Source organism: Neolamprologus multifasciatus, chromosome 20, assembly GCF_963576455.1.
Source record: "Neolamprologus multifasciatus chromosome 20, fNeoMul1.2, whole genome shotgun sequence".
Lineage (NCBI taxonomy): Eukaryota > Metazoa > Chordata > Actinopteri > Cichliformes > Cichlidae > Neolamprologus > Neolamprologus multifasciatus.
This window is the reverse complement of record NC_140458.1, coordinates 3,425,474-3,448,887: the sequence shown is the minus strand read 5'-3', so window position 1 is coordinate 3,448,887 and position 23,414 is coordinate 3,425,474. Positions and strand designations below refer to the sequence as shown.

Genomic DNA, 23,414 nt, shown 5'->3' with positions numbered 1-23,414 from the left:
CATGTGAAATCAAAGCGACAGATTGATCAATTAATATTGTTTTAATTTGTTTTTAGTTGTTTTTTAATCCAACACTTGGCTTTGAAGTCGGGCTTCACAGACTAAATGTTATGCATTAGTTTTGTCACATCCTTGCAGCACTGAAAGTGTTTTTTGCTTCTTCTTTTTTTTGACCAGTGCAGAAAGTGCATTGCTTCTGTGCAGACTCAGGACCAGCTGCAAAGGGCCAAGCAGGCAGTGCAGGGGACACTAATGCTGCAATTATGGCTGCAGCGTTGGTCCCTTGCTTGCATGCACAGTTGTGCAACTACAATGGCGGGCGCTCAGGCCACCCTGGACTCGCCAGTCCTCCTTAGCTTTTTGTTCCCTTTCCACACAAAAGGTCAAATCAAAATTTTAAGGCACACATGTTGTCATATCTGCACAAAACAGTGTTTATGTCCTCCGATTAGAAGCATTCCTGAATTATTATTATTATTATTATTATTATTATTTTGAATTGTCAGATGAAACCACTTTTGAGCGTGATGCCTGCAATTGTTCTACTTTGCAGTAATCCTCACTAGCTTATAAATTATAGATCAGTGCTCTTTTACAGCAGACAAGGGTTTTATCAGAAGGGATGTTTGGTTTCCAACTGTCTCTTAACTAACACCAAGATGGTGTCTTAAGTCTTTCCAGCCAATGACGCGCTCAGGCTCCTTACATCAATAGTATGAGGCTATAAAACGTAACTTTTACAGTAAATTGAAATGTCATTTTCTGCAGCTAGAGTAGTAATGTTTGGTGAACATCAAAATCACGAAGCGCACCTGAACTTGGCTTAAAACGCACTATTTTGGAGCCACGTCCTACAGGATAGTTGTCATAATGTAGAGCGTGAGCTGAAAGAGGAGACCGAGTGATCGTAGAGGCATTTTCAAAGTTTTCTGCTGCAGTCTCCGTCTCTGTGAGATTCAGGAATCTCTGACCTCCTGCAGTGATGTATTGACTAAATGTCGGTAACACTGACCTGCTCAAAGTTTAAAAAGAATCGAGGGCTGCACCACAAGCCAAAACCAAACCAGAACACAGCCGTTCTCATAGGCTGACGTGACCTTTGTGCATCCACCGCCATTTGCAAAGTTGTCAACGTCAAGCAGAAACTTCCAGTAAAACTTTCCACACTGAAATATTAGGCGGCCCGAGAGGGATTCTTTAAAAACTTTGCGTACATGAATGCATGCAATCATGCATGCACATGAATTAAAACAGCTGCAGAGGCCGAGAATGAGGACTGAAAAGAAGAGACAAAGCTTCGCGTAGTCTTAAAAAGACAAAACAGGGTCCATACTCCAATTAACAGACTGCAGCAGTGCATGATGCTCTCATTAAAACTAACCAAGCTCAGGATCGCCTAAACCAAGCTCACTGTTCTGAGCGAGTCCAGTGCTAACGAGTGATGTCAAAGGATCACAAAGTGACCTCACTAGCCTCATGTGACTAGTGGAAAATTAAATCCGCTTCCTCGTGGGAATCACCTACAGTATTCCTGCACATCCTGAAAAAATCTTAAGAATTCATCCAAATATCAGTTTTCTTAAATGCTGGAGCTGTCACAGCGACAGGTCTCTAGTGTATCACAGCAACAGGACAGTTAATTTTTTTATTGGAGTAAAAATGTCTTCAGTCATTCTTAAAAGTGCTGAATCCGTTGGTAGCCTGGATGCTCATGTCGTTAGCATGTCTGCTGGCCGGCAGTGATGGAGAAAATCAGCCATCATTGTTAAACTGACCCTGCACATGTATGCAGGCATTTCAAACTGACTGAAATCAAGACAGAGAAATTAGTTAGTCGACATATGTTTGCTGGTGGTGGATGCGAACAGCGACGCGCCTCTAATGTATTCGTATTTCTCAGTATTGTTGGTTGTTGTGAATTCGTTATCAGTTTAATTCTGAGTGGCATTGATAAAAACCTCTTAAATCTGTTTAATGTTCTGGCAAATTACCAGCATTTATACTGAATCCCAAATGAATTGACTCTTCCTGTGTGTCTGTGTCTCAGCTGATCAGGTGTATGGAGACCAGGACATGCATGAAGTGGTGCGGAAACACTGTATGGACTACCTGGTGAGTAGACGCGTCCTTTTTCCCTCCTCCTATGTTACTCTTACAGTTCGAGTCTGTGTTAATAAAGTTTTTGCTTTTGGCGTTCAGATGAAGAACGCAGATTATTTCTCCAACTACGTGACAGAGGACTTCACCACATACATCAACAGGAAGAGGAAAAACAACTGCCACGGCAACCACATCGAGATGCAGGCCATGGCGGAGATGTACAACAGGCCAGTGGAGGTTTACCAGTACAGCACAGGTGAGTCGAGAAACAACCTTCATCGCCGTCAGCCAGTCGCATCCATCTAACAACCTCCTCCTCCTCTTCCTCCAGAACCAATCAACACGTTCCACGGCATCCATCAGAACCACGACGAACCAATCAGAGTGAGCTACCACCGCAACATCCACTACAACTCCGTGGTTAATCCCAACAAAGCCACGATCGGGGTCGGACTGGGACTGCCCGCCTTCAAACCTGGGGTACAAAAACCAAACTCGCTCAGCACATCAGACTGACTTTAGCTATCCTAAAAGTTGGGAAATCCCAGTTCTGCAAAAACACAACAAGTAACACAATAAATAAGTAGTAAAGCTCAGTAAACTAGAGCATCACAGATTGGTAAATCAAGCGAATCAAGCTTGATTTTATACACCTGTGGCCAATGAAGTGATTGAAACACCCGAGTTCAACGATTTGGATGGGAGAGCGAAGACTCCTGCCTAATCCACCTCCATACTATCAGAGATGCAGGCTTTGAACTGAGCTGCATGGTCTCTCGCCTCCATAGCAGGACAAAATTCAACAATTTTCCACTTTGTCTCAGTTCAATCTAAATGACCTTTGCCCCAGAAAAGATCTTCTTTGCAGCTTTAACCTGCATTTGTTGTTCGAATGGCACAGAGAACAGGCTGTGTTCACAGACCGTGATTCCTGGAAGTGTTCCTGAGCCCATGCACAGATTTCCATGACAGAATCATGATTGTTTTAAATGCAGTGCCGCCTGACAGTCCAAAGATCACGGGCATCCAATATTGATTTTCAGCCTTGCTTTCTGCGCCAGAAATTTCTCAAGATGATGTACTTCAGCATGCAGAGTCCAGTTTTTTTGGAGACTAGTGAACCTCTGTCCATCTTTAGTTTTAAGAAACTCCGCCTCCCCGAGACGCTCTTTTTACACCCAATCGTGTTGCTTAACTGTTGCCAGTTAACTTAATTAGTTACAAGCTTTTTCTCTCAGTTTAAACAGTCGACATGTTTTCTGTGTTGTATTGTGACTAATCGAAGGGTTTGCTGGTTCCAAATCATTGCATTCAGTTTTTGATTACACAGTGTCGGGGTCGTTACGGTCTCACGCCGTCTGTTTAACGGGCCTGAAAACAACTTCTTGAAACGTGCCGTTTATATGTACAGTCGAGGGGGCAGATCAAAGCCTACAAGTGTCAAACTTGGCAGGGTTTTTTGATGAAAACTTTCCTGTGAGCGCTGTTACGAAACATTCGTCTACAGCTCCAGCGCTTCAAGATTTGTCATGCAGAAACTTGTTTTTATGTTGATGCAGGCCTGTTTTCAGTTCAGCGACTCTTTGAAGGCGCCGTTTCCGTCTGTGACTCCATATCTCTGCTGCTGCGTGGTTTCAAAATGACAACAGAGATACGAGATGGTCTCAAATGGATGCTCAGCCCCCCTCTTTACACTTTATAAAGACGTACTGAGTTTTATCACCTTAGCTGAGATTGTCTGTGTTAACCGTCCTGCAGGCAGAAGTAAAACTTATGAAGGGCTTTAAGTTTGGCACATTGTGCCTTGTTTTGTCTCCTTTTCCCAGTCACTAATAAAACCAAATCCAGGTTTAAAGAAAACCGCTGTTCTAGCTAATAATTAGCATTTTAGCTCAGGGAGTTGTGTGTGTATAATAAATATATTTCCTCCTCGCAGTATGCGGACCAGTCTCTTATGAAGTCGGCCATCAAGACGTCAGAGGAGTCGTGGATCGAGCAGCAGATGCTGGAGGACAAAAAGAGGGCGACGGACTGGGAGGCCACCAACGAGGCCATTGAGGAGCAGGTGGCCCGGGAGTCTTACCTGCAGTGGCTGCGGGACCAGGAGAAACAGGCCAGACAGGTGGGACGGGGGAGCCGGGCCATGAATATTCACTGAAAATTATTCAGTAGAACTGTGTGCTTTTATTTCACTTTCGAGACAAACCTGTTGTTCTAGCAGCAGAATCCTTAAACCATCCGTAACTGCTTATGTAATGTAGGAATGTGATGGATTTACTTTCATTTTTAATGTTTTCAGACAAACCATGCAGACAGATATGAATCGTGCTTTCAGCTAAACACCGACTCAGTCGATGGTCATTTTAAACAGGACCCACAGTTGGACCTGGAACAAAAATCAGGTTGCCATAGGTGACCTTAACCGTCACTCAGTGTCAGGGTTAAAAGGTTTTGAACCTTTTCACTTTAATTTGTCGCCATCATTTAAAACCCCACAGAGCCAGCTGGCTAATTTGTGCTTTTCTTTGAAAGAAAATTATACAGCAGTTCATATCAGGCCACCAAAACCATTTATTTACCTCATTCAGCCGAACGACAGATGAGCTCGTGCCACAGCGAGGAGACAACACTTCGACCGTGCAGCCGTAACTTACAAGAGTCGCTGTTGCTCCTGCAGTAGCAATCAGACCTGAATCAAACGTACTCGTCCAAATGAACTATAAACTGTGACTTTTGATGGATTGTGAGCCACACAGTTGCTTTTGTTGACCGTGTACGTTAGATACAAAGACAAGGATACCAACTACCCATCATTTCATTCACTCTGACACACCCTGTGTTTAGTTTGTTCTCCGTGTGCTTGTCCCGGTTTTCCAGCAGAGCATCGATTTCTCCCGTCATAAAAAACATGCTTGTTAATGCTCCCTTTGTCGACTCACTCCTGCAGGAGCTTCCTGGTTAAACAAAGGTCAGGGTTCAATATGATGGTCAGGTGGAGGTGTTTTCCACAGAGTGAGACGCCTGTGAAGCAAATTGCCTCAAATCCCCTTAATAATGAGTCGGGTTTTTCTTTTTTTTATAGTCGGTATTTTCACATTGGAATACCAATGAAGGTCCTTTAAAAAAAACACCAATGTTCAGAGTTAAAATATGAAGAAGCTGCTCAGCATTGATTTGTTATATACAGCAACGACTGAATTAAGAAGATGTGAAATGAAAGATGCAAGCAGTCTGCAGAAAAACTGCTAGATATTTAAATCTGGAAGATTTCTTGTAAACTGCAGGCTGACACAAACCTTCTTCCCTGTTTCTAGCAGAGATATCTGCAGCATTCAGGGGAAGTTTAAAGAGGAGCCACAATTATAAATTAATATGCTATATTCTGATAGATTAGTAGGGATGGGTACCGGTATCCGGTGCCATCATGGCACCGGTTCTGACATAAACGGTAGTAACCAGACCGAAAAGCAGCGCGCATTTCGGTGCTTTATTTCGGTGCTTTTTTTTCCTGAGCTGTGATACACTTTCTTCTTCCTTACATTTCTATTGGCGGTTGGCAAACAACTGAAAGGTGCATTACCGCCACCAACTGGTATGGAATGATACACTTTAGATTCTAGCCAATCATTTTACGTTTCGAGGATAGTAGGCGGGTCCAGGTACGTACGTTCTTTTAGAGCAGAGCTACAGATTAAAAATGCCCAAGGCGAAGCGGTCAGAAGTCTGGCTGTACTTCACAGCAAAAGATGCAAACTCAGCAGCCTGCAACAAGTGCTTTAAGCTGATACTGTGATACTGTCAAAGGAGGTAACACTTCAAATCTGATGAACCTAGCCCTGCCAGTGTAGCAGAAATGATGATGGCAGCAGCAGCCGTTCTTCTCTGCGTGAGTAGCTTAATGTTGTTCGTGTGTAATTTACGTTGAGTAGGCTAACCGCGTTATTAAATTAATGCATGTAACGTGAACTAGCAAACACCATCATAGCTACATGCGGCTGTCTTCTTGTTTGATGGCAGATACTCCCTTCACCCTGGCCAAAAAGGCTAAAATGACCAAAGAAAAAGTGGAAAACAGCTAAACATGAGAGGTTTTTGGACAAAGTTTGTGTTTTTTCCATTGTTTAAGCACTGCTTCCAGCCCAGAGTGATGCCATATATGCCCTATACCTGCAGAAAAGACTAACATTGTTATCTTTTTACAAAAAAACAGCTGAACATGAGAGGTTTTTGGATCAATTTTGTGTTTTCCATTCTTTAAGCACCGTTTTGTGAGCACCGTTTAAGCACCGGCACCGTTTCAAAAGTACCGGTTTGGCACCGGTATCGGATAAAACCTAAACGATACCCATCCCTATAGATTAGCAGGATATACAGTAAATCAGCTGGTTATTTGTGGGCCTGTAAAACAGAAGAAATAGTCATTTATAGTTGGACCTACTGACCCAGTGACTTTATTTGACCGTCCTGTCAAATAAAGGCATGAAAAATAATGAAAAAAATGTCTTAAATTCAGTTTAAGTGGATGAAACTTTGCTGGTGTAACAAAAACTAAAACCTTTTCTCTTTTTTCAGCCTCGTAAGGCCAGTGCCACCTGCAGCTCGGCAACAGCGGCAGCTTCCAGCGGGCTAGACGACTGGAGCGCTCGGTCACCACGGCAACGTGACTCAGACCCCTCCCACTCTGACCTCACAACTCCCTCATCAACCAACAACAAGCCCCCTTCCCCTGCAGGAGCTGCCCTCATCCTGAGCAAACCCCCCTCCCCCTGCGCCCCAGGTAAAACACACACACTGGCTCTAAGTCTACACACTAAAACGTACCAATCTGCTTTATGAGGACGTAATTTTGTCCACACAGTGTGAGCTAATGTCTTTTCCTGACGTAACTGTATGTATCTCGGCCTGTGCAGGTCCCAGTAATCAGAGTCGCCACCATTTGGAGTACAGAGCCATCATGCAGGAGATGTCACCTACAGCGTTTGGTGAGCGTCACACACACTCATTCACACCTTTGAGGACCTCATTTATACTGTGTGTTCCTGTGACGTGAGTCTGTCACACAGCCCTTTACAGGTCCATTCCACAGAGAGGTTCAGACACCACGTTCACACATGTAAAACTGTTTGTCATTTCTGAATGGCCCAATCAGACTGCAAAAACTGCAGTTCCTCTAATGGCCACTAGAGTAAGTTCAATCAGTCCCCATAGACTTCCATATTAATATGTCTAACTTTATGGAAGAAATAAACATGTTTACAACCTCATGCAAAACAAAGTTTTGGCTTCTATGTATAATTTCTTTCTCCATGGCAACAATAATTTTTATACAGAACTTCTCCCCACAATCATTTTGTTAAGGCTCGAAGGTTTGGGTCAGCTGTCTGCTAGGCTTCACATCCACTAACTGAACTTAATGACCTTAACATTTTTTTAATGCGTTTGTGCTGTTAGCACCTCATGAAGCATATTTACGGAAATTATCGGACAAATAATATTACTTTAGAAAGCTGTGTGATAAAGATGGACATGGCCACCGTGACGTCACCCACTGATCTGCATTTTGAAGGCTTAACATTAGCATGCTGGTGTTTTGGAGCCATAAGTTGGATTTGGATTGTAGGGTGGAATACTAATTTATCAGCTACTGTAGTCATCAAGTTGTCAGCCATCAGCACAGACTTCCTTACAGTAAGTCATAATATTTGTTTGGTAACTTAATTTAAAACCGCTCCAAAAGTACAAACACGTCCAGTTCAGATAGCCACTGGCTACAGTTCCCTGTGCCTGACAGTCATGTGTGGCCATGTATCTGTGACTCAGCATTTAAAGCTGGTCATCCACTATTAAGAAAGTCAGGGGTTCATTCCTCAGATCCTCCACTCTGCATGTCAAGTGTCTTTGAGCAAGATACCTTGATGCATGCATCGTAATGTGTGTTTAAATAAATTTATGAGGCGTAGAAAAGTGCTTGTATGAATGTGTGTATGACTGGGTGAATGATGCTTTGTGGTAGAGTAGTCCATTTACCATTTACTCTTAACCATAGCTTCCATTCAAAGGAAGCATGTGCATTTTTTTTGCACATGTGTAGAACAAATCTGGGTCAAATGCTGACACCCAGTTAGCTTAGTAGCATTAGCATGCTAAGTTCCACCCTCCAGTGTAAATATGGTCACTTCTGGTTAAAAAGCCCATCAATGTCGAGGCTTCAGAATGCAGATTGTAGACACCAGTCGGGGGCACATATGGTGTGGTCCTAGTTTTGCAGAGATGTCCCTCCAACGTGTAAATTTCCTCCTGGTCCTCAGAAAGACGGCTATAACCGTACACTCGTGTAGCTGACAGTCACTTTGTTTACAGTCAGTCCTCAACAGGAAGCAGCTGAGCCGTGTGTGTGTGTGTGTGTGTGTGTGTGTGAGAGAGGTTATCTGAGGACGTACATGCTGTTGTTGCTATGAAAAAACACAGTTTTGTTGTTGTTGCTGTATGTGTAACAGTGTTATCACGTTTAACGCACAAAGCTGAATTCTGGAGTGTTTATCAAAGTACAAGACGACATTTAACTCATCTGGATGTCTCTCTGTGTGTCTCATATCAAATTGGCAATTACATGCAGAAACACGCTGCATGTAATTGCCAATTTGACCCCATTCAATTACAGATCGTATCATTTATGGCAAGTTTTTAATGACGGCTTTGGTTATGCTTCAGTCTTATTTTACAGTATAATAATAGCTTAATCAGGATAAAACAGATATGAACAAAACTGAACTTTGAGGGCGTTGTTTGAAAAAGGGTGGGAAGTTGCAGCATTGTTATTTAAAAACTCACCGTGTTGCAAAATGTTATAAATTGCAATAATATCGTATGATGAGTGAGGTATTGTTATAATAACTGAGTCTCCCCTGATCCTGCTTTGACTGTTAGTTAGACTAAAAAGACAACAAGTTTCTGTCATCACGGTGAAGCGCCGTCCACTCAGCGCTGCCAAATCTGTACGCAAGCAGTTTAAAACGAGAAGACCGTAAAGTAATATCAGGACCGCTTTGCTGAGTCATTCGCTCCATCTACCTAACACACAGTTCAGCTGTTGGTGAGCGGTGATTTCAGATGTTAGTCACTGAGCCTTTGTAAAGTGGAACATACGGCATTCATGGTGCAACACATTAACCTCATCTCCTGCCATGTATGTACGGGCCACTGGTTCCTGTTTCTTTTAGTCTGGTCCCGATAGTTCCCAAAACCATGTCTGTGTCAACATGTACGTAGACACTGTTATTACTTATTTGAAGCGCTTTGGTTAGTGTCATGATGGTTTTTGGAGCCATGAGTGAAACATTTAGATGAGAGGGTGAAGTGAAGTTATCAGCTGACTTGAACTTGCAAGCTGCAATTAAAGGACATAGATTCCTGCTAATTAGTGTTATGTAACTGACTAATAACATAATAAAACTCCATTCGCCTAAAGTGAAGCACAGATGTCTTTGATGTTATGTTAGCACAGTTAACCACACCGCAGATGAGATTTTTTATCAGTTAGTTTCATTAAAAATGCTCTCAAAGACACCAGCAACACAAATATGGTGACAGTTCAGTTATTTCAATTGGTGAAAGCAAACTTTAGCATTTAGGAAGGAGCATCTACTTCGCACCTAAAGTGGCCTCGCCCCTAATTCTAAAAGATGCATGAGTTTCAGGCAGAAGAGTTGTGAGCTGAGAGGGGGGTCACAGAGTTATCCACCTCCTGTAAGGCTCAGACACACAGGTGAGACAGAGTCCTCAGGCAGATCGTTCGATGAACGATGTCTTTTCAAAAGCAAATCTCAGAGAAAGTCACCCTCTCACCTTGTATTGAACTTATGGTAATGTAATCAGTTAGCTTCAACTGGTGCCAATAAGTGCTGTCAAAAGCCAAAGAGGAAGAAAAGCTCATATTTTACAGTTTCCTTCCAGAAGCAGTCAAAGTTCAGAAACTTGAGTGTTTTGTCTCTGGTTCTTGAATAAAACAAACTCCACCTGAGAGCAGAGCAGCTGTTAATGGGGAAAGATACACACGGTGCTAATATAAATTAAGTACATAAGAAATCCTGATATCGGGCTTGATTAAACTCGACCTAGTCGTCTTTTACTAGAGTTGATCATTAGCTTATTTGTAAGTTCATCACAAGCTTCCAAACATGTGTTAATGAGTTTAAACTAAAGACGGGCAGACGTGACCCTCCCAGAAGCAGCTCAACTGACTCTTGAGTGGCGTCTTTGTTTGACCATTTTCTCCTCAGCTTTACATGATGAATAATGTAACTGAGAGCAGGGGAGATAAATTAATGCAAGTATTTCCCTGAGTAGTTCAGCTTTAAATATGCTTATTAGCATGTTCTGTTTATCAAAAGCTTCCTAACACATGTTAATGAGTTTAAACTAGATGGCCAGGCAGCGAGGGACCGCTCTCAAAATTAGTTAATCAACACTTGAGTCATTGTCATCGTTTGATCAGTTTCTCCTTGAGAGTGTAACCGAGAGCAGAGGAGAGAAAGTTCGGACTCACTGCTGCATGTAAATTGGTGAAATTACATGAACAAATTTTGGCGTCTTGTGTTCATTTGAGACTTCAGCTCCAATCAACAGCATGTTTACTGCCGCATGCTCATCTTTAATTGGTCAGATAAAATTCCCAAGCGATTAGTCATAAAAATAAAGTAAATCTTTGTTTTTGTGTAAAATCTCACTGCTCTCTGCTGTGCTTCTGTGTCACCTCCTCCAGGTTTCCTGACACGTTCACAGCTTTAGGAGCTTCTTTTTCAGTGGTTCAGAACTTGTTTGTTTTTTAAAGTTTTGACACATCCGGGTGGAGCTAGATGGATAGCGGTGTGCATTATCGTTTGAAAGATATTTGTTTGTGTTTATGGCAAATGCCAGATTAATGCAACCGCAGCAAAAGAAGACACAACTGCAAAGATAGAAATAACAAAGTGCTCTGTAACAGCAGCACTCAGATCGCCGCAAAGTACAAGCAACACATGCCTGGATTTGTCGAGCAGAGATGGACCAGATGGTCGTTCTGCAGGCGCGAGACGTCCCGATCGTAGTCGGTCGTATTCGCTTTTCCATCACCTCTCGGGACTGTTGTTCCCGGCCTGCAAACTCAAAGAGATATTTAAAACCTCATTACGTTTGCTCTGATTATCAGAAAAGAAAAAGACAAAGTTGAAACCCTCTGCAGGAGTAGTTTGTTTCTACCAGCATCAAACTACTCAAAGTATAAGCATCATAATCATTTCCTGTAAATCTGTTTAACAACTAACAGGATTCAATCACTCTCCCTGCATTTTCACAATAGACTGCAATGCGTTCACCGTTCACAGCTGATAGACAGCCAGACCCCGGCTTGATTAACTGGAACTATTCAGCTTTTGTCAGAGCTGATAACAAACTGTTTGTGCATCAAAAGCTTCCTGACACGTGATAATTAGCTTAACACCAAAAGATGGATAGACAGAGACTGAGCCCCACTCCTCAAAAAGTAAAGCAGAAACTCTGACTGGATAATCTTTGTCTCCATCTGACCAGAAGCTACAGACACACTGAGACTAACACAACTTTAAATGAGGGCAAATGACACTTTCACTGTGTTGAGCGCAGTCATTTAGGTAAATAGCATTAAGTTGTTTTTAGTGTCCATATGTAGTCTTCAAACTGATTTCCTCATAAAAAACACTGCAAACCGATACCATTCAGTAGGGGTGCAACGATACTCGTATTGATATTGAACCGTTCATACAGTGCTTTCGGTTCGGTACACATATGTATCGAACAATACAACATTTTTAATTTATTTTATCAACTTTCCTTCTGACGATGCTGTCTGTGTTGAGCACTCAGTGGATCTGCGCTCGACAGTGCAGCCTAGGCGGAGTAGTCGAACGCAGATTCACTGAGCGCAGGGCAAGCTAGCGAGACAGAAGTTAAGCTCGTTGCAACATGGCTAATTGAACCTCCCCCACCCTCATTCAGATCTGGCGTTTGGAACTATTTTGGTTTTCATGTGACGTATGACCCTGAAGGTAAGCGCGTCATGGACAAAAGTAAAACAGTATGTTGGATGTGCCACGCAAAGCTCAATTGGTGGGAACTACTGCGTTAGCGCAGTTAGCTCGTTAACGTGTTGACGTTGTCCCGCGGTAACTCGTTAACAGAGATTTGCCGTGTTGTGGCGTTAACGTCATTTCAGATTAACGCTGACAGCACTAGTGGGAACACGACGAATATGACTGCACATTTACTCCGACATCATCCTCGTGCAAAGACAAGTGGAAGCTGACAAAAACAACAAGCACGCATGCTACAAACTTTACCCGAGTCATTTAGACAGCCGTTAGCACATGATTCTCCTTATGGGGACCTGATATGTTTAATATGCTGCTGAGAATATAGCCCAGAAGAAGCGTATAGTATAGCTTTTATTTTGGAAAGAGCCATTTCTCTGTAATAAACTCTCTTTTCCAAAGATGAGTGATTTCTCCATCAGATAGATTTATTTTTTTATTACTTTGTTGTTTCAGCAACATTAAATTTAAAAACTGTACTTTTGAGTTAAAATATATATTTATAATTTTAATAAATGACAAATTAAAAAGGCATGAACAGTTTTTTGTATCGAAAAAATATCGAACCGTGACACCAAAGTATCGAACCGAACCATGAATTTTGTGTATCGTTGCACCCCTAGTAAATATATAATAAACGCGAATTCACTGTGTAAGTGTGTTTATTATTAGCAGCGTCCTCCTGAAATGCACCAACAACATTGAGAGTAACATCCTCCTCTCTGCCCCTTAATGCTCTCTGGTTGCTATGGTAACGCCTAAAAATGTCTTTCAAAATAAGACTAACAACTACAACACGGGAAAAGACCCAGGGAAACAGAGTTAACGACAAAAACACTGAAAATTAGACACCCGAGCCACAACTCTCGCGGCCCGGTACCGAACAACGCATGGACTGGTCTGTGGCCCGGGGTTTGGGGACCGCTGATGTAGAGGACAGCCCATGGGCTCACACTGCAGAGACGTTTGGTCAGTTTTCATCGCGTTCCTCCTGACATGTCACCAAATGACACGATGAGCATTTCAACTTTTACTGAGAACATTTTGACCCCATACCAAGTCTAACATTGTGTATGGCTAAACATGAAAGCTTATTATAACACCTGGGAGAACAGCCACACTGTTAATTCTGCTGGAAATAATTTGGACTGTCTTTAACTCTCAACACTCCCTCTGTCTTTGTTTGCATTGGGACTTGAAGGAGCATCTGCACATGAAAAAGGCAAATGACGTCAGACTTAACGAGCAGATCATGTTGCAGATAATATCTGTGGTGTTCATATTAACTGTCACCGTCATAAATTAAACCTTGCGCGCTAAAAGAACCCCAAAGTGCTTCAGACTGCTCTGAGTACTGTCACAAACAAAAAAGTACTGCCCCTCAGCTGGCTTCCTGAAGCTAGCAAATGAAAGTGAGTCTTTTTTAATGAAGTAAGGCTTGTTTCAGAGTGTGAGAGTTTGATCTGAACTGCAGAGGTGGACGTGAGCAGAGCAGGTCCGTGTATTAAAAGTTCTCATATGTTTTGTGTGTTTGTGTTTCAGGCCTGACAGACTGGGAGGACGACGAGATCCTGGCGTCGGTGCTGGCGGTCTCTCAGCAGGAGTACCTGGACAAAATCAAGCACCAGAGCGCCGCCATGCATCGAGAGAGAGAGCCGTCACCCGACAGCAGCTGATAACTGGCCCGATACGCACAAAACAAAAAAAAACGCGCACACACAACAACAATGACCCTTCAACCCCAGCATCCCAACCCCCACCATTACTCTCCTGCCCCTCCCCCACCTCACCTCTGACCCACTGAAGGAGCTCCACCAGGGAAAAAATAAAACATCCAACAATGATGCACTTTTTTTTTTTTTTTTGGTTCCTCATCGGCTCATATCTCTGTTTCCACTCTGTCGACTCTCTTCCCTGCTTCCCATTTCACTTCCTCTTCCTTGCCTCTTTTTTTTCTGTCTTTTCGTTTCCTGGTTACCACTCGGACGGAGCTCGGTCTTAACGCTGACTCGGCGTCAGCTGTAATTTGTACTTTTTGACATTTAAACATCGTTCTGGGCAGCTTTGAATTTTAATCCTCGTGTTTAGGGATGTACTGAAATATTGGCGGGAGATCTGCATCGCCTGCTGCTGACCTTACTGACTGCCGTTTGACGGCGTTCAGCGACGATGACGGCAGACGTTTGCGCATTTGTTTCAATTCAGTTTCGTCCAGGCTAAATGTATAAAAAGTAGTGATATGAAGAGCTGAAAGACTTTAAGTTTTGATTCAGTGAGTTTTTTGTTGTTTTTATACAATGAAGGTTCCTTTGCATAAATAAAATAAAATAATTAATAAAAAACTTAAATAAACAAACATTGGTATCAGTATCAGCTGTAGGACAAATTGTACTTGTAAACATTGGCCCAGCATTTTGCAATCGGTACATTTCTACTTTTTGAAATCAGGCCGTTAGCTCTGCAGCTAACATCATCATTGGTTTGAATGAAGAACGCTAATTAGAAGTGGGGGTAAAAAATGGCGGCCAGTTGGTTGTTTGTGCGTCAGGGTCCTGGAGGCTAACGCAATTACCTGAAGTCTTACACCACTAACAAGCTACATTTACAGTTAGCTTAATTAAAGAAGGTGTGTTTGTTAGTTTTTTTTTTTCCTCCCCACTTATCGTAGCACACGTTATGCTAGTTAGAATTGTTTCTTTGGCCCTTTTGTTACTCATTCTGGTAACCATTCTGCGTCAGGGAATGACTGCATTTTAAAACTTGATCATGCTAATCAGGATTGGAAATATTTAACAATGTTAAGGTTAAGTTAGCATGCTCGTCCGTGAGCAGGCTATCACTTGAAGTCTTACTCTGTTTTAAGGCTAGGTCATTAGCAGCGCTGCTAATAAACGGAGTCGCTGTTAGCTTAGCAATCAGTAGCAAAGTAGTAATTTTTCCTTCTGGCAGTTGTTTTGCGTGAAGATTGCTAGTCCCATAATCATTGTGTTTAGGCTAAGTTACCCAAAGTCTTTAGCGAGCAAGCTATCACACAAAAAAGTCTTATTATGTTTTAATGCTAGCTAAGCTTAGCTTGGCTGTAAAAAGCCAAACCAACCCTCCACCGCTACTGGCGGCCATTTTATGTCAACACATTTACTTTCTAAAACAGAAAAAGCACCCCCAGCTTCACGGCCTGTAACATCCCTCCACAACCCATTCCTCTTTTTGTCTTTCTCCTCTTCCTCCTCTACCTTCATCATCATCATCGGACTTATTTAGCTGCATGTTTAATTGACCACGACCAATATCATCATAGAGAAAAGCGTAAAAAAAAAAAAAACAGAGAAAAATAGAGAGAATTGTCATACTTATCCTCTTAATGATTGATTACTGTTGTTATTATTAATAATATAAGTTTGTTTTATTTTATTTTCTCGTTTGGGATGAAAAAACTTTTTTTCTTGGAATAAAAAGAGGAAAATGTTTCTGAAAAAATGTGGTTTCTTTTTTTTTTTCCTTCTCCTTTTCACTAAAGTGTAGCCAAAGGCTACGTTCACACTGCAGGCGAAAGCACATCAAATCAGACTTTTTTGACCCTATGCGACCCATATCCGATCATGGTATGACAGTGTGAACTTCACAAATCCGATATTTTCAAATCCGATCTGGGTCACTTTCGTATGTGGTACTGAATCCAATACATATCTGATGTTTTAGAAAGCGACTGCTGTTTGAACGGTCATGTCACATTAAATCCGTCTTTTACGTCACCGACACAAGACAGACAACAATTATCAGCACCCGAGAAGACATCGCGAACGCTTCCTGGCCATCCAGCGAAATTGTTGGGAAGACATCGTTAGAGAAACGCAAACATTTTATTTGTACTGTATAATCTGCAGATTCTGACAGAAATCTGAAGCTATCCTTTGAAGCACCGCTCCTCTCTAAAATAGCAATAAGGATAATTATTAGGCCAAATGTAAATAACAAAATAACTTTATAACTTAAAGCAAAATTGGGAAACGTAAAGTCCGAAACAAGTCTTTATATGAAGGGCCATCAGTCAAACAGTATTGTTTGGTCTGGGTCTAAACACAGCGCGTTGTGTGTGACGTCTTCTTTTGCGCATGCGGGCCGGTTTGAGGGTTCACACTAGAGCACGTTTGCTGTCACATTTTATTTGTAGTGTGAAGAAGCAGAGAAAAAAATCAGATTTGAGCATTAGGATCTGCAGAGTGAACGTAGCAAAAGTGATGGAGGTCATTCTATTATACGTATATAAACACCAGAACGAGAGACAGGGTAATATACCGAAAGAGTGGAAAGATATCACAAGTTTGAATCCAGATGAGAAGTTGTGGTTTAATGATTCTGCGATGGACCTAAATTTACTCTTTACCCTGTAAAGAAGACCCTTGATGACGTTGCCTACAGTTTTGACACATGACTTGTATATCAACAAAAACGTGGTTTGATGAAGAGGTTCTGGGTTTTTCCAATTGTAGCTGTATTAAGTCGTATAGGTAGAGGTCACCCTCACTAACTTCTGACACAAACCCGGTCCTTTTGTTCTGGACTGAAATATGACAGGAAGCAGTCAGTTCAGAAAAGAGAAACAACAGTTAACCTTGTTTCACAAACACAAAGTTAAACCAACAAAAAGCCAACACTATATTAGTGTGATTAACTAATGCAGCTTCCTCTCTGACCTCTCTGTTCCTCTCCGATTTACAAATGAAACAATGAGTTTGAATATGAATATCAGTATTTTTATTACCAAATGACGTTTAAGAGCAGTTGCTTCTGTTTGCTTTTTAGCACCTCAGAAACATGAGAAAGTTGGGGGGGGGGGGGGGGGGGGGGGTGTCAGCATTTTGAGAAATTAACTCGAAATTTTAAGTTATAAATGGCAAAAAATAAAAATCAGTGGCGGAAGCAAGCTGCCATAGACTGGTGTTAGAGCTCGGCCATCGTGTAACTACAGTGCTGAGTACTCATCCTCTGATGAGGGCCACAAAGTATTACTAGTGAAACTGAGGTTTGTGAACAAATTCATCAGATCACGACTTGGATGAAATCTTTTTCTGCATTAGCAGTGGAGTAAAATCTGCTTTGTCCTTCTTACAGTCCTGAGTATGATCCATTTTCACCAGTTAGCCAGAGAAGAGACGGTACTCAAAGAAAGGTCAGATCTGGAAGAACAGCAAAACTTTTTATTTGAGGCAAAGCTTTCAGTAGCCTTTATTAAATTTGACTGGTGGTTGTAAACATGCATGCTACTGCTTTAAAATTACTAACTTCTCAAAGCTTTCTGTTTACTTTTAACCCCCCTCCCCCCCCCCCCACACACACACTTTTACAGGTAATTGAACCAATAAAAAAAAGTTGTTCTCTTTTAGTCCAAAGAAAACGGATTAAAACAATAAATCAGCTATATTTACAGCACTTAGACAAACACACAGCGCTTATAATAATAATAAACTTAATAATCCTATATCTAAGAGCATGAGCACTATCAGCAGCAAATGTGTTTTAAGCTTTTAAAAGAGGCGCAGGCAGCGTTTTTTATTTAAATGTGACAGTTTGCATGTTCCTGTAAACGCTAAGATTAATTTGTAAAAAGCCTTGCAGGATGGTTTAAAGTCTAAGAAAGGTTTTAGCTTCGTGCTGTGGGAAAGTTTAAAACTAAAAATCTGACGTCAGTTAAATGATGGGATTACTTGATTCTGTGGTAAGAAGCTCAGACTGAGCAGCTTCTTTGGTTCAGGGGCAGTCTGCGGTCCTCTCGGACGGATTCTTGTCACTCACTTGTCTTATTTCGACCTTCTCGTAATTATCGCTTTCACCGTTTAAAAATATCGCATTTATAATGAAGCGCGACCCCAGTCAGCAGGTAACAAAACTTCGTCACTTTGACAGAAGCTCAACAAAGCCGACTCTTTGAGGAACCGCTGGTTTCGGTGTGTGCGCGCGTGCGTGTCCCTGAGGGGAAACCGCCCCGCTCTTTCCCGTCAAGATATCAGCGCGCGCTTCCTCCGATAGTTCGTTGAAACAAATTCTACGAATTCTTCTCGCGGGATTTGAATATTCATGAAGGCGCGACTTGAATGTAGCCGGTTCAAAACATTGAGCACACGGCTCTGCTGATTGACACGGCTGATTGGACAGTGAGGGTGTAGTGGGCGGGGCAGCGTTAGATCGCTTTAAATAAGGAACAAAACACTGTAGTAGAGCAGCGAAGGCGGTCAACAGAGACGGAGCGGCTTAGTTAACAGGGTTTTGACTCTTCTGTGAACGCGTTTCCACCGCATTAACCAGGAGTAAATATCTTTAAAGGACTTTTTCTTTGACTTTTCTGGGATTTTAAAAGCATAACGCTTTAATCGGTTAAAGACGGAAAATCATCATTAAAAATCTGAAGAGCTATTCCGCCTACAGGAGAATGGACTTTTATTAACTTCAACTTTACACTTTACAAAATGCTGGATAAGAGAGCCATGGAGTTCGACTTGGAGGAAGAAGTCCGAGGAAAGAACGGTGAGAACTACAAGAAAGGTTATATATGTGATTAAACATGTCAAATAAGGACGTGTAAACTGGTTTAATTTGCCTCCAAAACGCAGTAGCTGCTTTTGCACGCTGCAGCCAGACTGCATGCAAAAAACAGCGATTTTAACAGCCCGCTCAGGGGCTGTGAAACGTTTAAAAAACGCTGAAATTTAAAAAGGGAAACCGTTAAAGGTGGCGCTTTTAAAATATTAAATATTAAGTCCCGCTTGATTTGTTGGAGTGCATTGGTCCGACGTTATAAACGGTTATTTCGGTTATTTTAGTTTGAGAAACTGGAATATCAGACAGATATCGGAGTTGTAAACTAAAAATAAATGTGCGCAGTGACGTTTTTTGTGTACATCGGTAGAAACCTTAAGGTATTTTGAGTTTCTGTTGTCTTGTTGGGGAATGTAAGTGTGAGCCATGCACTGATGTGACCCTTGTGTTTTGGCCCTCAGTGAAGGAGCCCTTCCTCAGCCAGTATCGCTGCGGTCCTCTGCTCGGCAGCGGAGGTTTCGGCTCCGTGTTTTCAGGCCAGAGGCTCTCCGATGGACTACAGGTAAATAATACCCGCCTGTGTTTGTTCATTATAAGAGATGCGCCTTTTCTCCATTATTATTGCTCGAGAATTCGATTTTTATTTAATATTTTACTCCTTTTTTGTCCATCCAGGTTGCCATTAAGCAAATTGCCGTTGACAGAGTTCAAAAGTGGACCAGACTGGTGAGTGATAATTTATTTTTAAACTAAATGTGTACCAAAACGCACGAGGTGTTTTGAGTGACGCCTGTAAACAAAGCTCAGATTGTTTAGCTCCGCCCTCTGCCGGTGGCTCAGGTGAACTGCAGGTGTGGGCGGTGGTTGGGAAATGTGTAACGTCACGGTTTGGTAAATGACACCTCAGGATTTCCCCACTATCACCACCACCTCTTTAGTCATTTATTATTCATTGCGAATTCATTTGGGTTTCCCCACCAATGCAAAAAACACCTGAAGCCACCTGTAGGCGAGTATTCAGGGCACAAAAACACCAGGCTGGAGTTTCTGATTTAAAAACCCAAACTTGTGACTCAGAAAGTCCTGAAAACAGAGTCAGTTAATTTGCATATTAGTATCAGTTACTATGATTCCTGCTATGACTCATTTAAAAACTAGAAATTAAAAAACAACAACAACAAAAATTAGGACATGATCTACTTTAACAGATTATTTCTTTATAATTCTTTATAATTTATAATCAATCTTCCTCTTTCCTCCCCTCAGCCAGATGAGGTCAATCCCGTTCCGATGGAGATTGCTCTGCTGCAGCAGCTGTCAGAGGACGGGGGCCACCCTGGGGTCATCCGCATGCTGGACTGGTTCGAGGTGGAGGGGCAGGGCTTCCTGCTGGTGATGGAGAGGCCGCCGCACTGCCAGGATTTGTTCGACTTCATCACGGAGAGAGGAGCGCTGTCTGAAAGCCTCGCACTCAGGTTTGCGCTCCCGTCCGCCACCTTTGAATGATGCTACTGCGTTCTGCTGCGGTCATTTTCGCTAACGTCCTGGTTCTTTGTTCTTCCCGATAGGATTTTCCATCAGGTGGTCGAAGCGCTTCGATTCATTCACTCCCGTGGCGTCGTGCACCTGGACATCAAAGACGAGAACATAGTGGTAGACACGAGAACGATGGATATCAAGATCATAGACTTCGGGTCGGGGGCGGTGCTTAAGGACACGCCGTACAGAGAGTTTCAAGGTACCCAGTCACTCTAAACCCATAGCTTCTTCTCACCCTCCCCCTACAAAATCCCTCTCAGTGCCTCCAAGTTTCACGTTGTAACCCTCCTCGTCTCACTTCCTGCGTCCTTAGGAACTCGGGTCTACAGCCCCCCCGAGTGGATCGCATCGCAGTGCTACGAGGCCGTCCCCCTCACCGTCTGGTCTCTGGGGGTTCTGCTCTTCGACATGGTCTGCGGCGACATTCCCTTTGAGCACGACATGGAGATTTACAGAGCCTGCCCCAGCTTCACCAGGCGCGTGTCAACAGGTGAGCATCAGGTTCTTCTCAACAGGAGTTTCCTCCTTCACAATGACCGTGGGGTTCAGGGTCACATGACCCCCTCCTAAATATGTGGTCCAGTTTTTCACATCCTTTCTTTTGTTTTTCCCACCAGGATGCCAGTCTCTCATTCGCTGGTGTCTCTCCTTCCAGCCGGAGGATCGTCCCACTCTGGAGGAGATTCTGTCGCACCCCTGGATGAAGGCAGGAAATGACAAAGAGGAGGAGGAAGAGGAGAGGGGAGGCCTGCGGGAGGAGCACGGCTCCCTTCCCTGTCAATCCCTTTGAAGTGTCAGGACTCTGGACTGTTACGGACTTTAGGATCGCCGATTGGGCGCGTTCCTGATCAGTTTCCTGTTTGTCGCATTAAACCTGGCGGCACCTTCGTCTGGAAGTTATTTATCTCAGCTGGTTTGCCTATTTATTGATTATTTATTTTGGCTCGGGGTTTGTTCCAGCTGTTCCGGGACTGAAATGAAAGTTCGGACAGACAACCGGCTCCCCCTACAGGACGGAGGTCACATAAGTAATCACAACGGAGCTGCTGCTGTGCTGGAAGTCGCTGATCTGCAGCTCTTCTGATAACCTTTCGGGTCGTTTGAGTCGACTCCGAGGACGACAAACACTGACTTTATTTATTTTATTGTTTTTATTTTATTTTTATGTGCCACAGAAGAAATTCGACACAAACACCTGCTGTTACTTTACACTGTGAAGCTGAGTTTTGTGAGGTGATACTGCTTCACTTTAATTTTAACACTGTTTTCAAAAGAAATTCAGCCTCTTTATATTTTATTTTTTTGTAAATTTTTTAAGCTGAAACCTGCAAGCTGTGACTTTTTCAATCACGCTTCAGGTCACTGAGTCACTCTCAGTTTCAGCTTCGATTTATCAGTAAAATGAAAATTCTGTGTTTTTAATGTGGAAAAAAGACTTTTTCATTTTCTGATGTGAAGGTGGTTTCATTGTTAAGGTGGGGATTTTTTTTTTTTTTCCCACGTCCTGTTTTGTTGCAGATGTGCTGCCTCTGTAGATACTTATGTATTCAGTTTTTCTATGATGAAAAGAAAAAAGAAGAAAAAGTGACTCATCGGGGTCACTTGGTTCAGTTTATTTACATTAAATAGAAAGTTTGGATCAAAACAAAACCGATCCAACGTTTGAATAAAAGATTCATTCATTTCATCGTGTTGTTCTATTTTTTGTCTTTATTTAATAATAATTAATAATGGACTGCATTTATATAGCGCTTTTCGAGACCTTCAAAGCGCTTTACAATTCCACTATTCATTCACTCTCACATCCACACACTGGTGGAGGCACCTACAGTTGTAGCCACAGCTGCCCTGGGACAGACTGACAGAAGCGAGGCTGCCATATTGCGCCAACCTGCTGTCACCTGTGAAGACACCGCAGTCCTACAGCTGGACCTCGTAGCTCTTCTTATGTCGACTCCAAACAAGCTGCACGACGCTGGGCTGTGAGCACAGAGTCTGTGTCTGAGCAGTGCTTTTAATTTGCTTTTTCATGTAATAAGCTGCTGCACCAAAACTAAGCAGTTAAATGTCGTCGTTTATATTAAACACTGTGAGGACTGTGAGGTTATGTCACCTTAGTCTTGTGTCTAAGAGCAGAGATCAGTGTGAGTGCTGTGGGAGGTGAAGTGGTTTTCCTCGCCCTTCCAAAGAAGCCCTGAGGTGAAGCTTCAGAAACTGGTTTGAAACTTGAAGCACTTGATCGGTGACTTGTTAAAAATGGAAATGCTGCCTCGCTGCACAACATGCAATTAAGAAGAGTTACTGAAATACACATGAGGTGCTTTACTGAGTTACTGTAAGCATGTACTGTACAACAATCCAGCAGGAAAAACTACTTTTACAAAGAAAAACATGAAATATAAAACAATGAATATAGGTAGACGTCACAAATAAGACATGAAAATGATAACATAAGTATTTTTTTAGTCACTTAGTAACTGTTGTGACAGAAATGTCAACAAACAAAATGCAACTGTAAGAACCTTTGAGACAAAGTTATTAATGATATAATTGTTGAATACAAATTTAAATTAATAAGAGGAAAATTCAAACTTTGGGATTTACGGAATAAAAATATATATATTTTTTCTATAAACCCTGGAGATGGGTGTGCGGTAAAATCTCAGCAGTAGCCCATCTGGCAACTATGCCACATTCAAAGTCAGTTGACTCACCAGTGTTACTCATTCTGATGCTCAGTTTGAAGGTACAGGAAGCAGATACAAAGAAAACATGAAGAATTAATCAAACATGATGTTTTTGTTGGAGTACCAGCAGAATAAAGAAGCAGAGAGGAAATTATTTGATTAACAGTTTAACTGTTTTTTGATTGATCAGGTTTCTTATTAAAGAAATAAAGTCATTTTAGTTTTTTATTTTAAAAATCATTCAGTGAATTAAAATGAAAAACAGCAGACTGTAGTTCATAAAGGTAATCTTTACCCGTATGTGTGTGTTCGTTCATTGGATGAACGTCTCCTCCATGTTTGACCAGGAGGTGGCGCTGAACACTCAAACCATCTGACAGGTGAGGTCCCACCAGCAGCCAATAGGAATGCTCCCTGCTCAACCTGGAGGATAAGGAATTGATTGTTCGTC

At 42.2% G+C, this 23,414-nt stretch overlaps 2 protein-coding genes across 3 annotated transcripts in view; both read left to right on the top strand.

Annotated features, from left to right (window-relative positions):
• The window catches only part of otud5a (OTU deubiquitinase 5a), a 40,392-nt gene extending 24,712 nt beyond the window's left edge, over positions 1-15,680 (top strand). For both annotated transcript variants that reach the window (XM_085144533.1, XM_085144532.1), the window contains exons 3-9: positions 2,048-2,112; positions 2,200-2,356; positions 2,432-2,580; positions 4,037-4,222; positions 6,673-6,877; positions 7,011-7,082; positions 13,746-15,680. In XM_085144533.1, coding sequence (XP_085000659.1) covers positions 2,048-2,112; positions 2,200-2,356; positions 2,432-2,580; positions 4,037-4,222; positions 6,673-6,877; positions 7,011-7,082; positions 13,746-13,879 — 968 coding nt within the window. In that variant the 3' untranslated portion in view covers positions 13,880-15,680. The remainder of the gene's footprint in view (positions 1-2,047; positions 2,113-2,199; positions 2,357-2,431; positions 2,581-4,036; positions 4,223-6,672; positions 6,878-7,010; positions 7,083-13,745) is intronic.
• A 2,582-nt stretch (positions 15,681-18,262) lies between these two features.
• On the top strand, positions 18,263-21,926 carry pim2 (Pim-2 proto-oncogene, serine/threonine kinase). The gene is made up of 7 exons (XM_085144536.1): positions 18,263-18,725; positions 19,199-19,299; positions 19,413-19,463; positions 20,004-20,212; positions 20,306-20,475; positions 20,590-20,766; positions 20,894-21,926. The coding sequence occupies exons 1-7, from the start codon at positions 18,668-18,670 to the stop codon at positions 21,064-21,066; spliced, it is 939 nt and encodes a 312-aa protein (XP_085000662.1). The 5' UTR covers positions 18,263-18,667; the 3' UTR covers positions 21,067-21,926.
• Positions 21,927-23,414: the final 1,488 nt, after the last annotated feature.